This window comes from Leopardus geoffroyi, chromosome B3 (assembly GCF_018350155.1).
Source record: "Leopardus geoffroyi isolate Oge1 chromosome B3, O.geoffroyi_Oge1_pat1.0, whole genome shotgun sequence".
NCBI classification, from domain to species: Eukaryota; Metazoa; Chordata; class Mammalia; order Carnivora; family Felidae; genus Leopardus; species Leopardus geoffroyi.
This window is the reverse complement of record NC_059337.1, coordinates 125,468,196-125,486,293: the sequence shown is the minus strand read 5'-3', so window position 1 is coordinate 125,486,293 and position 18,098 is coordinate 125,468,196. Positions and strand designations below refer to the sequence as shown.

The 18,098-nt window shown below is 35.9% G+C and overlaps 1 protein-coding gene across 10 annotated transcripts in view; it reads left to right on the top strand.

The window, feature by feature from the left end:
• The window catches only part of CEP128 (centrosomal protein 128), a 398,658-nt gene that overhangs the window by 10,318 nt on the left and 370,242 nt on the right, over positions 1–18,098 (top strand). For 7 of the 10 annotated variants that reach the window (XM_045451749.1, XM_045451753.1, XM_045451748.1 and 4 more), the window contains exons 3-4: positions 6,092–6,252; positions 8,275–8,361. In XM_045451749.1, coding sequence (XP_045307705.1) covers positions 6,106–6,252; positions 8,275–8,361 — 234 coding nt within the window. In that variant the 5' untranslated portion in view covers positions 6,092–6,105. Of the gene's footprint in view, positions 1–4,668; positions 4,763–6,091; positions 6,253–8,274; positions 8,362–18,098 lie in introns of those variants that run through there. The other 3 variants (XM_045451751.1, XM_045451752.1, XM_045451750.1) reach the window with 2 other exon arrangements.

Below are 18,098 nucleotides of genomic sequence, written 5' to 3'. Positions count from 1 at the left end.
ACAAATAATAAATCCATCTTGGATTCGTCAGCATCCATTTCTCTTGTAAGTTTTTCTTGAGTTTTCATTTGCTGTTTTTTATCTTGACATGTTTTACTTTTTATTTAATTTTGTAAACTCCCTTGTTGATTTTAGAAGTGTGTGTGGGTGTATATCTAAATATCTGTATCATTTTGATGGTGAAACAGGGAGGGGATTATTAAGTAACTTTGTTTTCTTTTAAAACTGATACTGATTTTTAGCAACTGGCACATATATAATTATCCGAGCAGCTCCTAGTGTTTTTCTCCATGTCCGAGTAAGCTGTCCTTTTGTATGGCATATGGCCTTTTCCAGAAATAGCCCTGCTTGGTGGGCACTGGTCCCTGTAACTCTGTTCTTGAACTCAGAGGTACTGGAGTAAAGGGAGCAAAAGGCAGCCTAGGAGCTGAGCCTGCCTGGCTTCACCCATGGAATAGAGTGTGGGAGCGTGAGCGGGAGAGAGAGGAAATGCATGGCAGCAACAGGAATAAATGGGACATACAATAAAAAAATCAAATTGTTTGTGTGTGTGTGTGTGTGTGTGTGTGTGTGTGTGTGTAAATGTTAATTCTCTAAGTTCTTAACTGGAGATGATGATTTAACCAGCACTTGCACTCCTTGCCCATGCCCTGGGGACATTGAGCAATATCTAGAGACAGTTTTAAATTTACGCCCTGGTGAAGGAATGTGAGAGCTTTGCTTATTTGTACCTTCTTCAGTTCCTTTGAGACAGATGGGTTTTAACTGGTTCCCATTTCTTTTTCTCATCCATCTGTCAAACTTCTACTCATCCTTCGAGATGAGTGGAGGGATCCTTACCTGACTCCCCTGGCATTTTGTCATATTACTTAGCTCACCACGTGTACCACTTTTATGAGTCTTTTTCTCCCCTCAAAGACTGTGATTTTTTAATTTACTTTTATCTTCCATTTCTAATGTAGTGATTCAGTAAATGATAAATGCACGAATCTGTTGCCTCTCTTTGATTCTGTTTCCTTTGTCTTACATTATCTACTAACTGGCTGATGGACTGGACAGTTGATTTTGATCTTCTATTAATTTGCCAAAAGCTTTTGAGGATTTGAAGTTCCAAAGGAGCACTGGCATAAAGAAGACATGTACAATTAATAATTGTACGTGGTACTTTCTGCTGGCTTGTTTACTTTTTCTCTTGAGGGAGAAAATAAAGCTCTTAAGTCCTATAGCTATCGAAACAGTGAGAAATGCTTTCTAAAATTTGAACTAAGTGATTAAGCTTAAAAGACACTTCCCACCTCCCCCAATACTCCCCCCAACACATCGTTACCTTGAACATTGAGGACACTTGCCTTGGACAGGGCCAGCTGAGGAGCCATCACCTACTTAACATGCACTAGTCAGCCTGTGTGAAATATCACCCCCTGAGGCTGGGTGCTTATCTTTTATGGAACAGCTTGCAAATCCTAATTGTTTTAAACTGGCTCTGAGGAAAAGAGACTTGAGGACCAATAAATTATAACTCTCCTACATACAAATGTGCATCATTATAATGAAGACAGTCTGATGGCTCTTTAGGTCAAATAACAAAAGAGGTGGACGTGAGCTTGTAAAGATTCACCACAAGTCCTCTTATAGGGTTGAATGTAGTTTTACTCTCTCTGGTTGGTGTTCAAGTCTGTATATGGACATTTGTTTTTGATAGATCCTTAGTGGGAGTGAATTTATGAGAGTTCATTACTTGCTCTGGTGGCTGTATGTCTTCTTTATAAGGTTCATTAAGACAGAAGCAACAATATTTATGCCTTTAAATACTGATGTGTTGGGAACAGCTAAATAAACTATTCTAAGAATTGTACCATCTGGTTTCAGACTGAGAGTGTTCTCTAAGACTCTGAAGACTTTCACCCAAGGTCACCCCTCTTAGTTCTTTCTAGAGTCTTGGAACAAGCTCACCATCTAAAAAGCAGAGAGCGTGCATATTATCACTTTCTCATCAATGAGAAATTTTGTTGTACCAGTAGGTGGTAGTAAGCTGCAGAGAACATTTACTGCTTTTTCTTCAGTTGAAAGAAATGCCTTTCTCACCTTTAACCAGGATTTAGGTGATTCAGCTTCTTTAAATTGTTCTTTAAAAATAATTAAGTAAATAAATACCTGGTTCTTGAAAGAGCTCTTCAGTCATTCTTCAATTTTAGCCACTCTTTTTTTTTGTCAACAGATGTTATGCTCAAATTTCTTATGATGATGGGAATGGAGTTCTAACCCAATTGAATTTTCTTCTTTTAAATCATTAACCATAATGATAAAGATTTTTCTTGAGCATACATTTATGTTTTTCTCCTAGTCTTAATAATTTTTCTTCGGGCTACAAATTGTAATTGCGATGAAAAAAATCATTCATGAACCAGTTTTAATTTGTTCCCAAAGCAAAATTTGATTGCATAAGCTATCAGTGCATATTAGTATGCCTTCATGTAGTCCTTCAACTTTTAAGTTTATTCTAGTATTTAGTATGTTTCTTTATGAGAGTCCGTTTTTGAGTCTAATGACTGTCAGCAAAATTGCAAAGGTGGAATCATATAATTGAAAAAAAATTATTCTTTTAGCTCCTAAACTCATGATAAATGGGTCTTTTAGCTCCTAAACTCATGATAAATGGGTCTTTGGTCAGCCAGTATTGTACAGTGTGAAACAGTAGAGACTGGCATTGTGATCCCATCTCTTGAACTCCTTCATTTGTGAAGACTAGTGACATGACCCTACGTAGGCAGATGGTCAAGTAAGTTGCCTGGGAGAAGGAAACAACTACCAAGAACAAGGGAGTTCTGAATACAGCTTTTATTTAAACACCTTTTCCAGGTTGTCCACTTGTTACTAATCTGTTGTATTTATCTTTCTTTTAAGTATACATTATATTTTTCTTTCCACAGTTATTGTGGAAAATTCAGGGAAGATAGGAATGTTTAAAAAAAAAAAAAATAGAGGGGCGCCTGGGTGGCGCAGTCGGTTAAGCGTCCGACTTCAGCCAGGTCACGATCTCACGGTCCAGGAGTTCGAGCCCCGCGTCAGGCTCTGGGCTGATGGCTCAGAGCCTGGAGCCTGTTTCCGATTCTGTGTCTCCCTCTCTCTCTCTGTCCCTCCCCCGTTCATGCTCTGTCTCTCTCTGTCCCAAAAATAAATAAACGTTGAAAAAAAAAAATTAAAAAAAAAAAAATAGAAAATGACTGTAACTGCTGGATAGTAAATATACTTTTGGTATATTTTCTTCCCCTTTTAAAGTTGTCTTTTCCCGCTCCTTTAAATTTGTTTACTCACAGTTTATATTCACACACAGACAACATATAATGTATATTACAAAATGGGGACTCATGCTTTTATCCTTGCATTGCTATTAAATGTCTCCAGAAACAGACTTTTTAGAATCTGTATACTGTTTCATTGCATGAAAGGTACTGTGTTTTAATCATTGTTTTATAGTTTGAAATTTAAGTTTTTATTTTCCCTCTATTATAACTTCCCAGTAAATATCCACATATATAAATTCTGTACGTATTCCAGATGATTTTGTTAAGGGAAATTTTTGGAAATGTAGTTAGTGGGTTATAGGTACAAACTGCTCTTGATACATACTGCTTGGTTATTTTCAGACAAGTTATGTCAATTTACACATCCCCCTTAGGACAGTACAGGACTGCTCTTTTCCCTACCCAACCTGGCTAACCATAGATATTATTATTTAACAGAAAAAATTTTAATGGGCTAGCAAATCATCTCATTGTTTAATTTACATTTTAGATTAGGTAGAACAGTTTGTGTGTGTGTGTGTATGTGTGTATGTGTGTGTGTTTAAATTAATGGCCGTGCATACACTTTAGTTATGTGACCATTCTCAATATGCTTTTATCAGTGTGGAAGAAATCTAATGCTCTGGGTACAGTTTGGGGGGAAAATTTTCAGAGGCCTGGTCAATTTTCATTAACACCAGTGATAATAGGATATACAATATTTTTTTAAAAATTAAGTTTTTAATTATAAAATAATACAGTCTCAATGGTGAATAAAGTGTGTAATTGACACTGCTTTGTGGTTTTCTTCTTTAGTCAGCTATATTAAGGGATCTTGGGAATTATTTTAATGGCTCTCCATATATTCCCTGTAGGTTCTGATTACGTGGCTGGCATGACCCTCTTGCCAATACTAGTGGCCACTCCTTTCTCTTTTGTTTCTCCCTCCCTCCGTCAACTCTGTGTCTGGGGAGTCATGGTGTTGGCTGATGAGACATGGGCATCTTTTGATAAGGTTGAATCTCTGCCACCACGCTGCCTTTTGTGTTGTGACACTTAGGGTAGGGGCTCACTCACTCACTTTTGAGGGTCATGTTTGACCTTGTGAGTTGTCAGTAGTTAAAGAGAGTGCTCAGTTTTTATCAACAATGAAAGTAATCTGATTTCTGTTTTTATTATGGATTCTTTAATGCTTCTTCGTTCAGCAATTAAGACACTTATGTATAATTAACATGCTTAGTTGCTGAATGTTTCATATTTTATATAAACAGAAGTCCCGCAGAATTCTCAGATCAATCTCATCTTACATCTTGATATCTCTACAGGAGTTCCATCAGATGCAGGAGTTTGAACATCTTTTATTGCTCAAAGTAATTGAAATTAATAGCTGAAGACTGTGTGTGTGTGTGTTTACCAGTGAAATTCATGCTGGAAAGTGTGATTTTCTCTTATTAAAAAATATGTAATCCCTAGTAGGGGTAAGTGAGAGGTCTTTCTTTTTCTTTTGTATTAAGTGACAGCTACACTTAATTTAGTTCATGTTTTATTTTAAATTCGGATACCCCAATGTTTTCACTTGTTATACACATACTTTCCAGGTGCATTCAGAATAAAGATCCAGAAAGTCTAGAATATTCTAGATCATTAACAAAAGGTTTCATTACACTGCATTTAATAAACCAGAAAAAATGGTCATATAGATTTTAGGAAGATTATAACAATGTTGAAGATTGTTAATCCTCCATTAAGCAAAAAATGAAATTATTGGAATATTCAACAAACTTCCACTTTTGGTCAGTGAGTTTTCTCTCATTCTTCTCTATCCCATATTTTTTTCTTTAAATTCCATAAAAGATTTTCTGAAACTTTTGAGATTGTCATGCATGAAATGATTTTCTTTTGCATTAAATCAAAAATTGGGGTAAGGATGGGAAGAAAGCATATTTAGGGAATTTTCTGCTGATGAAACTATACTCAGGATGTTTGGCTTTCTCTTTTGGTGGAGATGTTGGGGATGCCTTCTTCTCACATACTTGTTATTATGGAATTTTTACCTCTGTTAATAGCATTTAATTCTGTATTTTAAATTAAGGTTCATGAGGGGTGCCAGGCTGGCTCAGTCAGTAGAGCATGCGACTCCTGATTTCATGGTTGTGAGTGTGAGCCCAACACTGGGTGTAGAGATCATAAAATCTCTTAAATCTCTAAAATCTCTTAGAGATAATAAAATCTCTTAAAAATAAAATCGTAACAAAAGAAGGTGCATGAGAGTGTTCACTGTACACTGAATGGGGTTTCCTTATTTTAGGTCATTTTGTGACTGTTGTATTTTTGTTTAAAGATAACACATGTTGTTACAACTTTGTAGAACGGACTTCAGACTAATATTGAGACCTATTAAGACCTATTAAGTCTTAGCTTAGTAACTTTTTGGTTTTTCAATTGTAGAGATGCCAATCTACGAGCACCTTCTACCTTGCAATGTTGTAAGATTACGTGAGATACTGTATGTGAGAGTGCTTTTAAAATTTAGAAACATTGCACAAAACTAAGAGAATATTATTATTTGCAGTTGTAAACATGACTAAAATTGTATCTGAGGAATTGTTCACGTGAAGTGGAAAAAATGAAGGAGAGAGAATTGCGTGGGGAAGTGACCTGTATTTTCAGGCTATGTGTTTAGAAATTGTGATATGTCAAAGGACTAATGTAATAAATACTTAAGATCACGATGCAGGTAGTTAATTTAATCTCATATGTCCATGCTCTTTACTATTTGATTGACCTTGACCTGGGTTTGTTTTCAGGATTGTGTACATCAATGGCAGAATCCTCCAGCGATTCAGAACACTTTCGCTCTCGTGACCGATTGAGTCGATGGACTGCCAGGTCAACATACAGGGAAGGTCTAAGTCGTCCTACAGTAGGCGTCACCGAGAAGGTCAACACTATAACGAGTACTTTACAGGTTAGTTTAACAGTGGTTGCATTTAATAGATTTTCAGTAGTTTAAACTGAGAAATAGTTTTGGTCAGTGTATTAGTTTTTGCTGCCATAGCAAATTACCACAAACTAATTATATAATTAAATAATGATATATAATTTATAATTGTTTGTAATTAATAATTAAAATACCAAAGTTATTTTCTTATAGTTCTGCACATCAAAATACAACACTGGGCTCATTGGACCCAAATCAGAGTTCGGTAGGGCTGCATTCCTTCCTGGAAGCCCATGGGACTCTGTTCCTTTGCCTCTTCCAGCTTTCAGGGGCTGCCTACATTTTTTTGGGATCCTCTTCCTTCATCTTCGAAGCCAGCAAGGGTGGGTTGAGTCCTCACTTCACATCACTCTGACTACTCTTCTGCTTCCCTCTTCTACTCCTAAGGATGCTTGTGATTACATTGGGTTCGCCCAATAATCCAGGATAATATTCCCATCTCTAGGTCCTTCACTTGAGCTGTATATCATATCTACAAAATCTCTGTTGCCATGGGAGGTTACAAATACACAAGTCACAAGGATTAGGACTTGAACGTCTTATTGTGCCTAGCACAGTCAGTAAAGATATTTGAAATACATGATAGGTTGTGGAAGCATTTTGGGATGAGGCAGTATGCCCAAATAAAATGTGTGGGAGTGAAACGAGTAGAAAGTACCACAGTTTAGCTTCTTGTGGTCATGTGCCTTTGAGAATAATTGCTCATATTTTGACTAGGCAGATTATTCATGGATGAACAATATTGAGATGCCACTTTTATTTAGGGGCTAACTTTTGGCAGTTTGAAAGGCAACCTTTTAGAAGTTTGAGTGGAGGCAGTATATATCCTTTATGTAGAAAGGGCTTGGGAAAAGAGGTGGGTGAAGGGTAACAACACAGCCATACCGAGGGTGAGGGGAGGTGGGGGAAGAAAACTCAGAAATAGAGTTTTTTTTTTTTCCCCAGCCCCTTAATCTCTTATTTTTGCTTTGCCTGGATAAGCATGGATTTTGGTTTTTAATTGCTTTGGGTTAGTATTCTTTAAAAAAAAAATTTTTTTTTAACGTTTGTTTTTGAGAGAAAGAGAGACAGAACATGAGCAGGGGAAGGGCAGAGAGAGAGAGAGGGAGACACAGAATCCAAAGCAGGCTCCAGGCTCTGAGCTGTCAGCCCAGAGCCCGATGTGGGGCTCAAACTTGTGAACCGCAAGATCATGACCTGAGCCGAAGTTGGACACTTAATTGACTAAGCCACCCAGGCACCCCTGGGTTAGTATTCTTAATGAGAAGAGGCTAATTTCTGGTGGAGGGGCCATAATTTGATTTAAAACTCACAAGGCTCTTTTTAAACTTACATAAACTAGCATAACATTGGATTTTTGGAGTACAAATAAATCCTTGTACTTTCCAACCAATGAGGAGACACATTAGTAAGTGTATCTTTTTTTGAAAGAAATGCCTCCATTAATCTCTGAGGTAACACCTAGCACATTTGGGTGGAAACCATTTTTGTTGAGATTAGAGCTAAATTTGTTGTTTATAGCTAAAGGTTAAAGGATACTTTTTCTTCTAATCAAGTTTCACAGTGAAGTAATAATTAAAATAACATCGTTCCTAATGATTTGCTTCTCTTATACACAATCTAAAAGGTTTGTTCTCTCAGGATTCCTTTTCTATGAAGGAGGTGTGAATTAGTTGAGGTGCACAAATTAATAATGAGGAGTCTTTTCAAATTACGGTTTTGTTCCTGACTTATTGTGGAACATTGGATAAGGATTTAAATTATGTACTTCAGATTTCACACAAGTAAATTGTGGATGGATTTGAGTTTCTCTCTCAGTGGTTTTTATATGATTTATCTGATATTTAAGAAGTACTGTATATTAATATCCAACTTAGGTATGATATAATTGTACCTTTCACAAATGGTTGACTTAGTTGTTTGACATACTACTAAGATTGAGAAAAGCGTTGTTTGCAACAATTATTAAAATCCATTTTCTTTTTTAAGGACACCAGTCGGAACCTGCGACAAGTAGACCAGATGCTTGGACAGTATCGAGAATATAGTAATGGACAGGCGGGTGCTATAGAACATGTGAGAATGTTTACATATGTTTGTGTTTTTTCTTACCCACCTTTTTGGAAATGCAGTTGTTGAGAAGTAGGGATCTGAGATAAAGGAGAGAACCACTGTGAACCTTTAGCTTTTAGACTGATTTACTATTTTGTAGTAGGTTAGCTTGTCAGATGGATTGCCAACCAGCTTATATAGATTAGTCTATTGAATTTGAAAGTTTTAAGTCAAAGGAGGAAGTATTCAGGATGTTAATTAAATTGAGACTCACTAAATTTGGGCTGGGGATACTCCTCATGGGAGTTAAGAATTTTATGGAGGGTTTCTTTTAAAGTAATACATGCTCATTGTTTAAATAAATTATAAAACTATCTCTTAGCTCCTCTCAGTTCTACTCCAAAGAGGTAACGATCTGACAGTTCCTTGTATATCCTTCCAAGCATGTTCTATGCATGTATACACATAACTACCTTATTAATAATAGGAGTTAATTCTTTGCTTTTTAGTTTATTGGTGAAAACTTAAAAAATATTAAGTAGTAGCAGGAACAAACCTACTTTGTCATGTTGAATGTTAGATGCATAATTATGGTAGCAAATTCCCTTTGAATTGAGGAATTGAGAAATGAAATGCGTTAGATAAACTTCTGTATAGATAAACATTTAAAACACAAAATGTACTCTATGGCATTAAGCCTCTGTAGGAGGCCTAGAGCTGAATGATGCTGAACTTTGGGGGTGTGGTTTTATACACAGGAGGTAAATAAACTCAACAAGTATTCCATTTCCATCTGAGTTATTAAGTACATAGAATGCAAAGCTACTCATAAAAATTAAGACACAGGAGAGCAAGAGTCTTTGATTTTGCTTTAGGTCTACATTCTCTCCTTAGTTCCCCCAAATTCTTGGTCTGTTAAAACAGTTGGCTCTCAGTGTTTTTTCCCTGCAGTATACAGAGGAGTCTGTCATTCATTGCCTTCTATTAATACTCATGAGAGCGATGATTTTTACCCTGCCACCTGTAAGTTACCTGGGGCAATATCTGCCATAATCTGTGGGAATATGTATAATTTGGAAAGAATATTTCTCATGACAAGTGATTCTGATGGGCTCTCAATGAAAATTGCTTTCTTAGCGTGAAATCGTTTTATTTACTGGTATGGAATAGATCATACCTTAAAAGTGAGGTGGGTTTTTGTTTTGTTTTGTCTTTTTGTTTTTGATTAAGATCCCTTTAGTTCTAATTTATTTTTTAATTTACATCCAAGTTAACATACAGTGCAATGATGATTTCAGGAGTAACTCCAGTGATTCGTCACCTACATATAATACTCAGTGCCTATCCCAACAAGTGTCCTCCTTAAAGCCCTTTGCCCAGTTAGCCCATTCCCCCACCCACAACCCCTCCAGCAACCCTGTTTGTTTTCTGTACTTAAGAGTATCTTATGGTTTGTCCCCATCCCTGTTTTTATTTTATTTTTGCTTCCCTTCCCTTATGTTCATCTGTTTTGTATCTTAAATTCCACATATGAGTGAAGTCATATGATATTTGTCTTTCTCTAATTTCATTTAGCATAATACCCTCTAGTTCCATCCATGTTGTTGCAAATGGCAAGATTTCATTCTTTTTGATCACCAAGTAATATTCCATTGTGTGTATACATATATACACACCATGTCTTCTTTATCCATTCATCTGTTGATGGACATTTGGGCTCTTTCCATACTTTGGCTATTGTTGATAGTGCTGCTATAAACATTGGGGTGTATGTGCCCCTTTGAAACAGCACTTGTGTATCCTTTGGATAAATACCTAGTGGTACAATTGTAAATCAACGTGTGTTTTGTTTAGGGAGGGACCCTGGAGGGTAATTTTATTTTCCTTTCGGAGGCTATGCTGCAACTCCTATAAGTCTTCTTGCTATAAAACCTACTGTTTTCTTTCTTTCTTTCTTTCTTTCTTTCTTTCTTTCTTTCTTTCTTTCTTTCTTTCTTTCGAGAGCAAGAGGGAGAGAGAACACATGCGAGTGAGGGAGGGGCAGAGGGAAAGGGAAACAAAGAATCTCAAGGAGGCTCTGTGCTCAGCTTAGAGACCCCTGTAGGGCTTGATCTCAGATCATAATCTGAGCTGAAATCGAGAGTTGGAGCTTAACCAACTCCTTGGTTAAAAAAGGGGGCGCCACCCCCCTTTTTTTAAACATTTTTTTTTTAGTTAATCCACTCTTTAACTGTTAAAAATTTCTCTATGCTAAATATACATTGCCTTGTTGAAATTAGCATTTCTTTTTTGAAATACGAGAGACTTTCTGTAAAGTGAGACCAATTTGCTTGCTATAGGGAAGACAAGAATTTTTATTAACTTAGATTTTATAAATGATTCTGTTGCTCCACCTTATGAAATGGATAAGTGATGTGTTTGTGTATATCTATGCGTATTTAATATTTGTTTTATTGGGTTTTAACTTTGTGAACATAATTTACAGAAGTTGAGAGGAAATCTAAACATTTGATGTAGTGTTTCCCTCCTGAGATGATCTTCCCCAACAAGAGAACTGTGAGAATTACTCCTGTTGGTTTGTAAAGCCTAAGATCAAGAGTCCGGTCACTTTTTTGATGACGTTTACTTGAAATATATACATCATTTCACTTTTTTCCCTTGAATCTTTATAACCTCCAATCCTGTATTTTATTTTTTGCTCCTTAAATGTGAAGGTCTCTCTATGAGGTGTTGAGCAGTGTTAAAGCATCAGCGATGGGTCTGTAGGACCTTCTAGAGAAGCAGCACTTTCCTTTTCTTCGTCTCTTTGGGAATTTCTCCATATGCTCAGTATATCCCAGACACTTTTTGTATATTAACTCATTTATTTCTCTCAATCCCGTTAGGTAGGTACTTTGATTATCCTCATTTGCAAGATAAAAACACCGGGCACAGAATGCTGGCTAACTTGCCCATGGTCTCACAGCTAGTTAGCAACAGACCCATGGATAGGCTGTTATCCCAAAGCTCAGCATCAGGATTCATTTACCTCACTGAGTCATGGTTGCTCACATTTTTGTGATGCTGTGAGTTCATATTTCTGAAGATTGGGATTTTGGATTCAAAGTTTGAAGGGCTAAATACTTTATGTTGCTAAACTACATTTTAGAGATTATTTTAACTGACTGAACAGCAGAAACCCACTGTCACACAAGTCATTAATGTTACAGCTGATACAATGTCCAGAATGAGAGTTAGGTGAGACAAATAGAGAAATAGAATTGGGAAGAAATCTGGCACTGAGCTAGAATCGGCATTGACAGATTGTCAAAGTTGGCAGGTCTAGCTGCCACTTAGGCAATATGTGGGTTCTGCAACTTGCCTACATCAGCATCAATTTTTCCCTTCCTCCTAGATAAAAACCACTGATTTTTTTTTTTTTTTTTTTTCTAGCCTTTTTTGCAGCCATTCCAAATGAGCCGTATTTAGTTGATAGTATGTCTCAGGGTCTTTGGGCCCAATGAACTTCTTGACTTTATGGAGTGTCAATTTGCATTATTTCTCATGCTGTAAATTTCTTGGGAGGTCTGGGAACATTTGGGCAAAAGGGGACCTGTGGGGAAGGTTTTATTTGAAAGCTTACTGTGAAGATTTGGAATATATTATACTCCTGTATTAAATAGTGCAATTGATAAGCTTAGTATTTAAAATATTTCTAAAACTGTACATTCCTATTCATGAGAGAATGGGGTCTGTTTTTGTGTTAATACTGTAAAAATGGAATGCCCTCAAGAAAGAATATTCAACATAAAAAGTTAATACCTTTTGCAGTGGAAATTTGGACTGTAGCTGAGACTCCAGTAGTTAATATTGGTTATAAAAGAAAAATACAATTGTCTTGATTCAAATCAGCAGACTTTTTAAGTTCATATTTTAAAGTAAAGATTGTTGAAAATATCGTAATATCAGATTGGTGAAGATATAGTAATATGAAATTAGAACTTAGGAGACTTGCATTCATATGTAATTTCTCTTCTAATTAAGTACTCTGATTAAAATTTCCTTTTGAGAGTAATAGGATGCTACCATCTGGCATATGGACTTTGGAAATTTGAATGTTAAATAAAAAGTGGAGGTTGTTTTGTTCTATTCAGTGGGTTTCACTTCTCAATATACTTAGTGACATCCCAGAATGATAATGGTAATGGTTGAGGGCCAGGCACAAACCACTTGTAATATCCCAAAACTAATGGTATCTGCCCTTTTTTTCTGGCTGAGTTTTCGTAATTGTCCTGAAGGTAAGACTTGTTCAGTCTTTTAATAATGTTAAAGTTAAGTAGTAAGAGTCTATGGGTAAGAAATTATAATCAAACAAATTCTTTTATGACTTTTTTATAAATATATTTTGGATCTTAAGAATTAGGTTCTTGGAGTATATTTAAAATTATATTACTAAGTCCTTCATGAAACTGCTGGACAGGAGAATAATTTTTACAGAATTTTGCTTTGAGGGTAATGGAGAAATGTAGACTCTGGAGTCAGACTTGAAATTTAATCCTGATTTTTCCACTAGAAACCATTTCATTGACTTTGGACAAGTTATTAAACTTTTCTAAACTTGAGTTTCATCATCTGAAAAATGAACGTAGTTATATATCCCTCATTATAACTAACATTTATTGAAGTGGTCACACAGTCACACTGTTTAGAAACTTGCTAAACATTCATGTTTCTATTGTTTCTTTAATTCATCTGATAATCCCTACCTTGAAGCATTTGCTGTGTTCTTTTTTTAAACATTTTTTTTAATGTTTATTTTTGAGAGAGAGAGCGAGTGTGTGCGTGTGCAAGTCAGGGAGGGGCAGAGAGCAAGGAAGACACAGACTCTGAAGCAGGTTCCAGGCTCTGAGCTGTCAGCATAGAGCCCAATGTGGGGCTGTAGCTCACGAGCTGTGAAGTCAGATGCTTAACCGACTGAGCCACCCAGGCGCTCCTTGTTTGCTGCGTTCTTAATGTAGTACATGGTACATTCTAGGCACTCAGTATTTTCCTTTCTTTGAATTCATTGGGCCCAGACTCAGTTTCATTTGTGTATCATTGTGACTATAAACAACATAATGTGTTGCAACATTCACAGGGATATGTATGTCTGATTATTTTGACTTCAAAGTATATGCTATATTAGACAACATACATAAGATTACTTTTTATCTATCTTGTGTTCATGAGTATGTCTGTCCACTCATAATACATTAAGATGCTAATAAGAGCACACTCCATCTTCCATGAGTGCTCATTTATTAACATCAAAATATATACAAATATTTTTTGAATACTTTCAAAATTATTAGAATGTAGTGGTATACGGGCTTTGAATATATGGGATTTCATTTAAAAATAAAATAGTTACATAAATAAAAATGATGTATTTTTGTAAGGGAGTTTTTCAATTTCAGGAATACTATTATGGGCTTATATTTCCATAAATCAGCATATGGAGAGAGGTTAGGCAAAGCAGCTGGAGCTAATGATCTTTTGGTAAATAAAAAAGATAGCAGCAACCATTTTAAAAATACATTTGAGCAACAGATGGTGGGACTGGAAAAATATGCAAACCATAAATTTTCACTCTTGTTTAATTTTTTAAAACTCTTCTCCTCCCCCTCCTCCTCTTCCTTCTTGTTTTAATAGTAGAAGACAAATAGACTGTGAGGAACCAAAATAGAGCTGATACGATTAATTCTACAACCAATGTATTTTGTAGTCTCTTGTCAGGTAAACTTTGGCATTGTGTAGAAAACTAGTCAGTGAAGGAAAGCCAGGCATAAAAGCACTTAAAGTGCCCATGGATGACATCATTATCCTGGACAGAAGTTTTAAAATGGCATCTTTTCTGCCTCTACTTTTAGCCTGCATTTTTGCCAAGCTGACCTCTAACATGTGTGAATCGAAGTACTTTAATTTTTTGATGTCATTATTATAGACATATCTGAACTTACAACACTGTCTCTATGGTCACCAGTGCTATATATGTTGTGAATGTTTTCTGAATACTGACTCTTTAGTGTTAGGTAAAAATAAAACTAAATCATTAAGCAGAATATTTAGATATTTCTAATTTCTGAACTATGTAGCTAAGTGAATGCAGTTATCCATACCTGACCAAATTTGCATGCATTTCTGTATAATCTATGTTATGTTAGGGGACATATTTTCTTAGTATGAAAATAAGAGACAACTTAGAGTAAAAAAAGTACCTGAAGAAACTGAATGGAATCTTTACATAGTTTCCAGAATTCAAGGCCTACTTTAAAGTGCAGCATTTATAACTTTTACCAAGGTTATTGCTGGCTTTTTTTTTCCCCCCTTCAGTTGTGTTTTTATTTGTGTGGAAGGTAATTAGTTGATGACTGGTAGCTAGTATATTTGTGTGTGAATAATCACTATCCATTGTGTATTTCTATTATGGTCTCTAGAATAATGGTAAATATCTTTTAAGAATTTCCTAATGACTATTTTTTGTGTGATTATTTTCCCCCCTCTCACAGTGAACATAGTCAAGGATAGAATTAGTTTTTTAGAGAATGTGAATTTGTGGGATACACTATTAGTGAAGCAGTTACTGTTGCTATATATTTACCAAAAAAGTTGATACATCTCATCTTCCCATATTGAAGCCTAATTTTATTGAATGGCTTATTTCTTAGGTATTTCTGATACTGTTGGTGGACTTGATGCCTAGTTTCCTAGCTGTTTACTATTGCTTGGAAACTTTGCCTTCCTAGGGACTAGTCAAGAAATTTGCTTTTACAAATTTTGGAAAGTCAGTATTTTTTTTTTTTTTTTTCAACGTTTATTTATTTTTAGGACAGAGAGAGACAGAGCATGAACAGGGGAGGGGCAGAGAGAGAGGGAGACACAGAATCGGAAACAGGCTCCAGGCTCTGAGCCATCAGCCCAGAGCCCGACGCGGGGCTCGAACTCACGGACCGCGAGATCGTGACCTGGCTGAAGTCGGACGCTTAACCGACTGCGCCACCCAGGCGCCCCGGAAAGTCAGTATTTTTAACCTAAAAAAGTGGACCAGAGTTGCTGGTCCCCGGTAGATAGAGTTAACAGATTCTTTGCTGAATACTGCTTTAAAACCGCTACTGGATGCATGGAGCAGCCGTTTGAGGACCCTGAAAAGCAAATACGGGCAGTTCTGATTGCATGGTTTGGCTGTGCATGAGTTCCATTACCCCAGTTTGTTCAAATAACACCAGTCCCTAAACAGCGCAGTTTGAATTTCAGTTAACAAAGTTTGTTAACTGTAACTGCAAAAAGTTCAAACTTTGCTTCTAGTTCTTCAATTCACATATTACTATCTAAATAGCAGATCACTGCTTTTGAAGTCTGTTGCTGATTGGTCGTAGGTAATAAAACACACGGTTGTGTTACTTCCTTGTCTTCTAATGATAAACCAGTTTGCCATTTTACAAGAACAACAAATAATAAAGGGATTGGCTAACAGTGCAACAATGAGATGGAAAGTGATCATGCTGGGAGTGAAAGTTGAATCGTATTATGGAGGAGCTATATGTGGAATTATAAAGACATGACTGAGAGTGGGAATATTGACGCTGCTGCTACTCAAGGGTCCCTAGATTGCCTACAACTGCCATAACAAAAACTACCTTATACTGAGCAAACTAATCTTCCCTAGGCATTATTCTAATTATTTTACGTACATTGTCTTGTATCCTCTAACAAAAGTATGTGAGAGTTATTATCTGATATGGTGTGAAATATATGGATAGGAGCAGAAGCAGCATAGCTGAGGAAATCACTGCTAGGCTTCCCTCTGGACTTTCTGAATCGTGTTTTTTTTTTTTGTTGTTGTTTGTTTATTTGTTTGTTTTTGTTTTTAACCAATCACACCTCTTATTTGGAGAACCCATTGCTGCCTGGATGATCTCCTTTCATAGACTTGGTTTGCAATGTAGTTAGTCCTTTTGAGTTATACACTCTTTTCCAGTTCATTAAACTTGCCTTCTATTTTTGTTTCTAATTAGAGTTCTCCTCCTCCTCCTCCTTCTTCTTCTTTTTAAAGTTTAAAGGCACAGAGAGAGGGGGAGAGAGAGAGAATCCTGAGCAGGCTCCTCATGATAGCGTGGAGCCCGACATGGGGCTCAAACTCAAGGACCGTGAGATCATGACCTGAGCTGAAATCTAGAGTTGGATGCTTAACTGAGTGAGCGACCCAGGAGCCCCTCTGATTAGAGTTTTTCCAAATAGAGTCTTCACAGAGCTTACAGAGCTCTATGAGAATTTTAAAATTTGATATTTTTATTTTAATGGTAATCTAAAAGCTTATGTTTTACAAAATTTCATTTATTTACTAGTTGCCAAAATAATGAGTTGGTTTCCTACTCAAAAGTAGTGACCAAGGACTTTTTTTCTCTTTGAGGATTATCAACTCACATATTTATGAATATTTGAAGTGTTTGAATCCATTGTAGTTCATATTTCTATTGATGCTCAAATTATTTCATCATTTCCTAGAGGGAGATCTCTTGACTTCTGAATTTGAAGGCATGTCTTGACAATTTGGATAAACTACCTTATAATTGCCCTTCAGTTTCAGTGACCAAGTTTCATTTGTATTTATCCCAGTACATAGTAGTAATGCTTCAATTATTTTATTCTAACATCAAATGAAAGGAGATAAGCGAATAGACCTAAAATGTAAGTAATACATTTATGTCAAGTTGAGGTGAAAAAAAAGCACCATAACATGTTCTGGGATGCGGGGCTTATAGTATTTCAGATAGGGGAAATTGGGTGAAAATGGAGGCATCACTTGGTACGTATAGAGATAGTGATGCTAAACTCTTAGAACCTGTACCATTGGAGTCTGTACCATAGTCTTGTGGGGAGCGTTACTTAGTTTCAGCAAAAAGACATCATCCATCATAGTAAATCTTAAATTGAGTTTTATTAGTATTTTTTTCTTTGTTTAGTGTTTTTTTTGTTTTGTTTTTTGTTGCTTTGTTTTGTTTTTTCATTTAATTTCAAGTTGGGCCTGCTTTTTGCATCTAGTTAAGGGTTAAAATCCTAAAGAATATGGAACAACTTTCAAAATATCATTATCTCTTTGTCTTTGTTTTTGTGTTTTAAGAGTTATTGGCTTCATACATCATGATTAGATTTTGTGCAGTATCTCTTGTGTTACTCCTACTTGAAATGTAGATTTTAATTCTATTACATTTTTAGTTTTGTATCTTAGGATCTGTTTTTGCCATATTTGTAGGAGTAATTAAAAAATGTTTACCTATTACCATTTACATTATAGTTCTTGGTTTTTATATATCAGCCTGTTTATCTGTTCAGTGGCTTATGATATCTTTTTAGAGTTTTAAAATGAGGTTGCCAAATAATTGGTCTAACCTTTTATAAATTTCCAACATTTGTTATTACTTCTAGATTTTAGGATAATGTATCATTTGTCTTATTCTGTACTATTTTCCATATGGTTCCATGGTGGGGTTTTATTTTGTTTTTGTTACTAGGAAGTGTGTGTGTGTGTGTGTGTGTGTGTGTGAATGTGTGTATAAATTCATTTTATTCATCAGCTTTTAGTTACAGCTTAGGGTTTGTTAGCAAATAAGCCCACATAAAAAGGATGCTGGCAAGTTCTCCTTCTGGCATCAGTAGATAAGATTATTTGGGATCAACTCTCCTATTTGGAACAGTTAGAAAAGCAAAAAAAAAAAAAAAAAAAAAAAAAAAAGAGGTGGGCG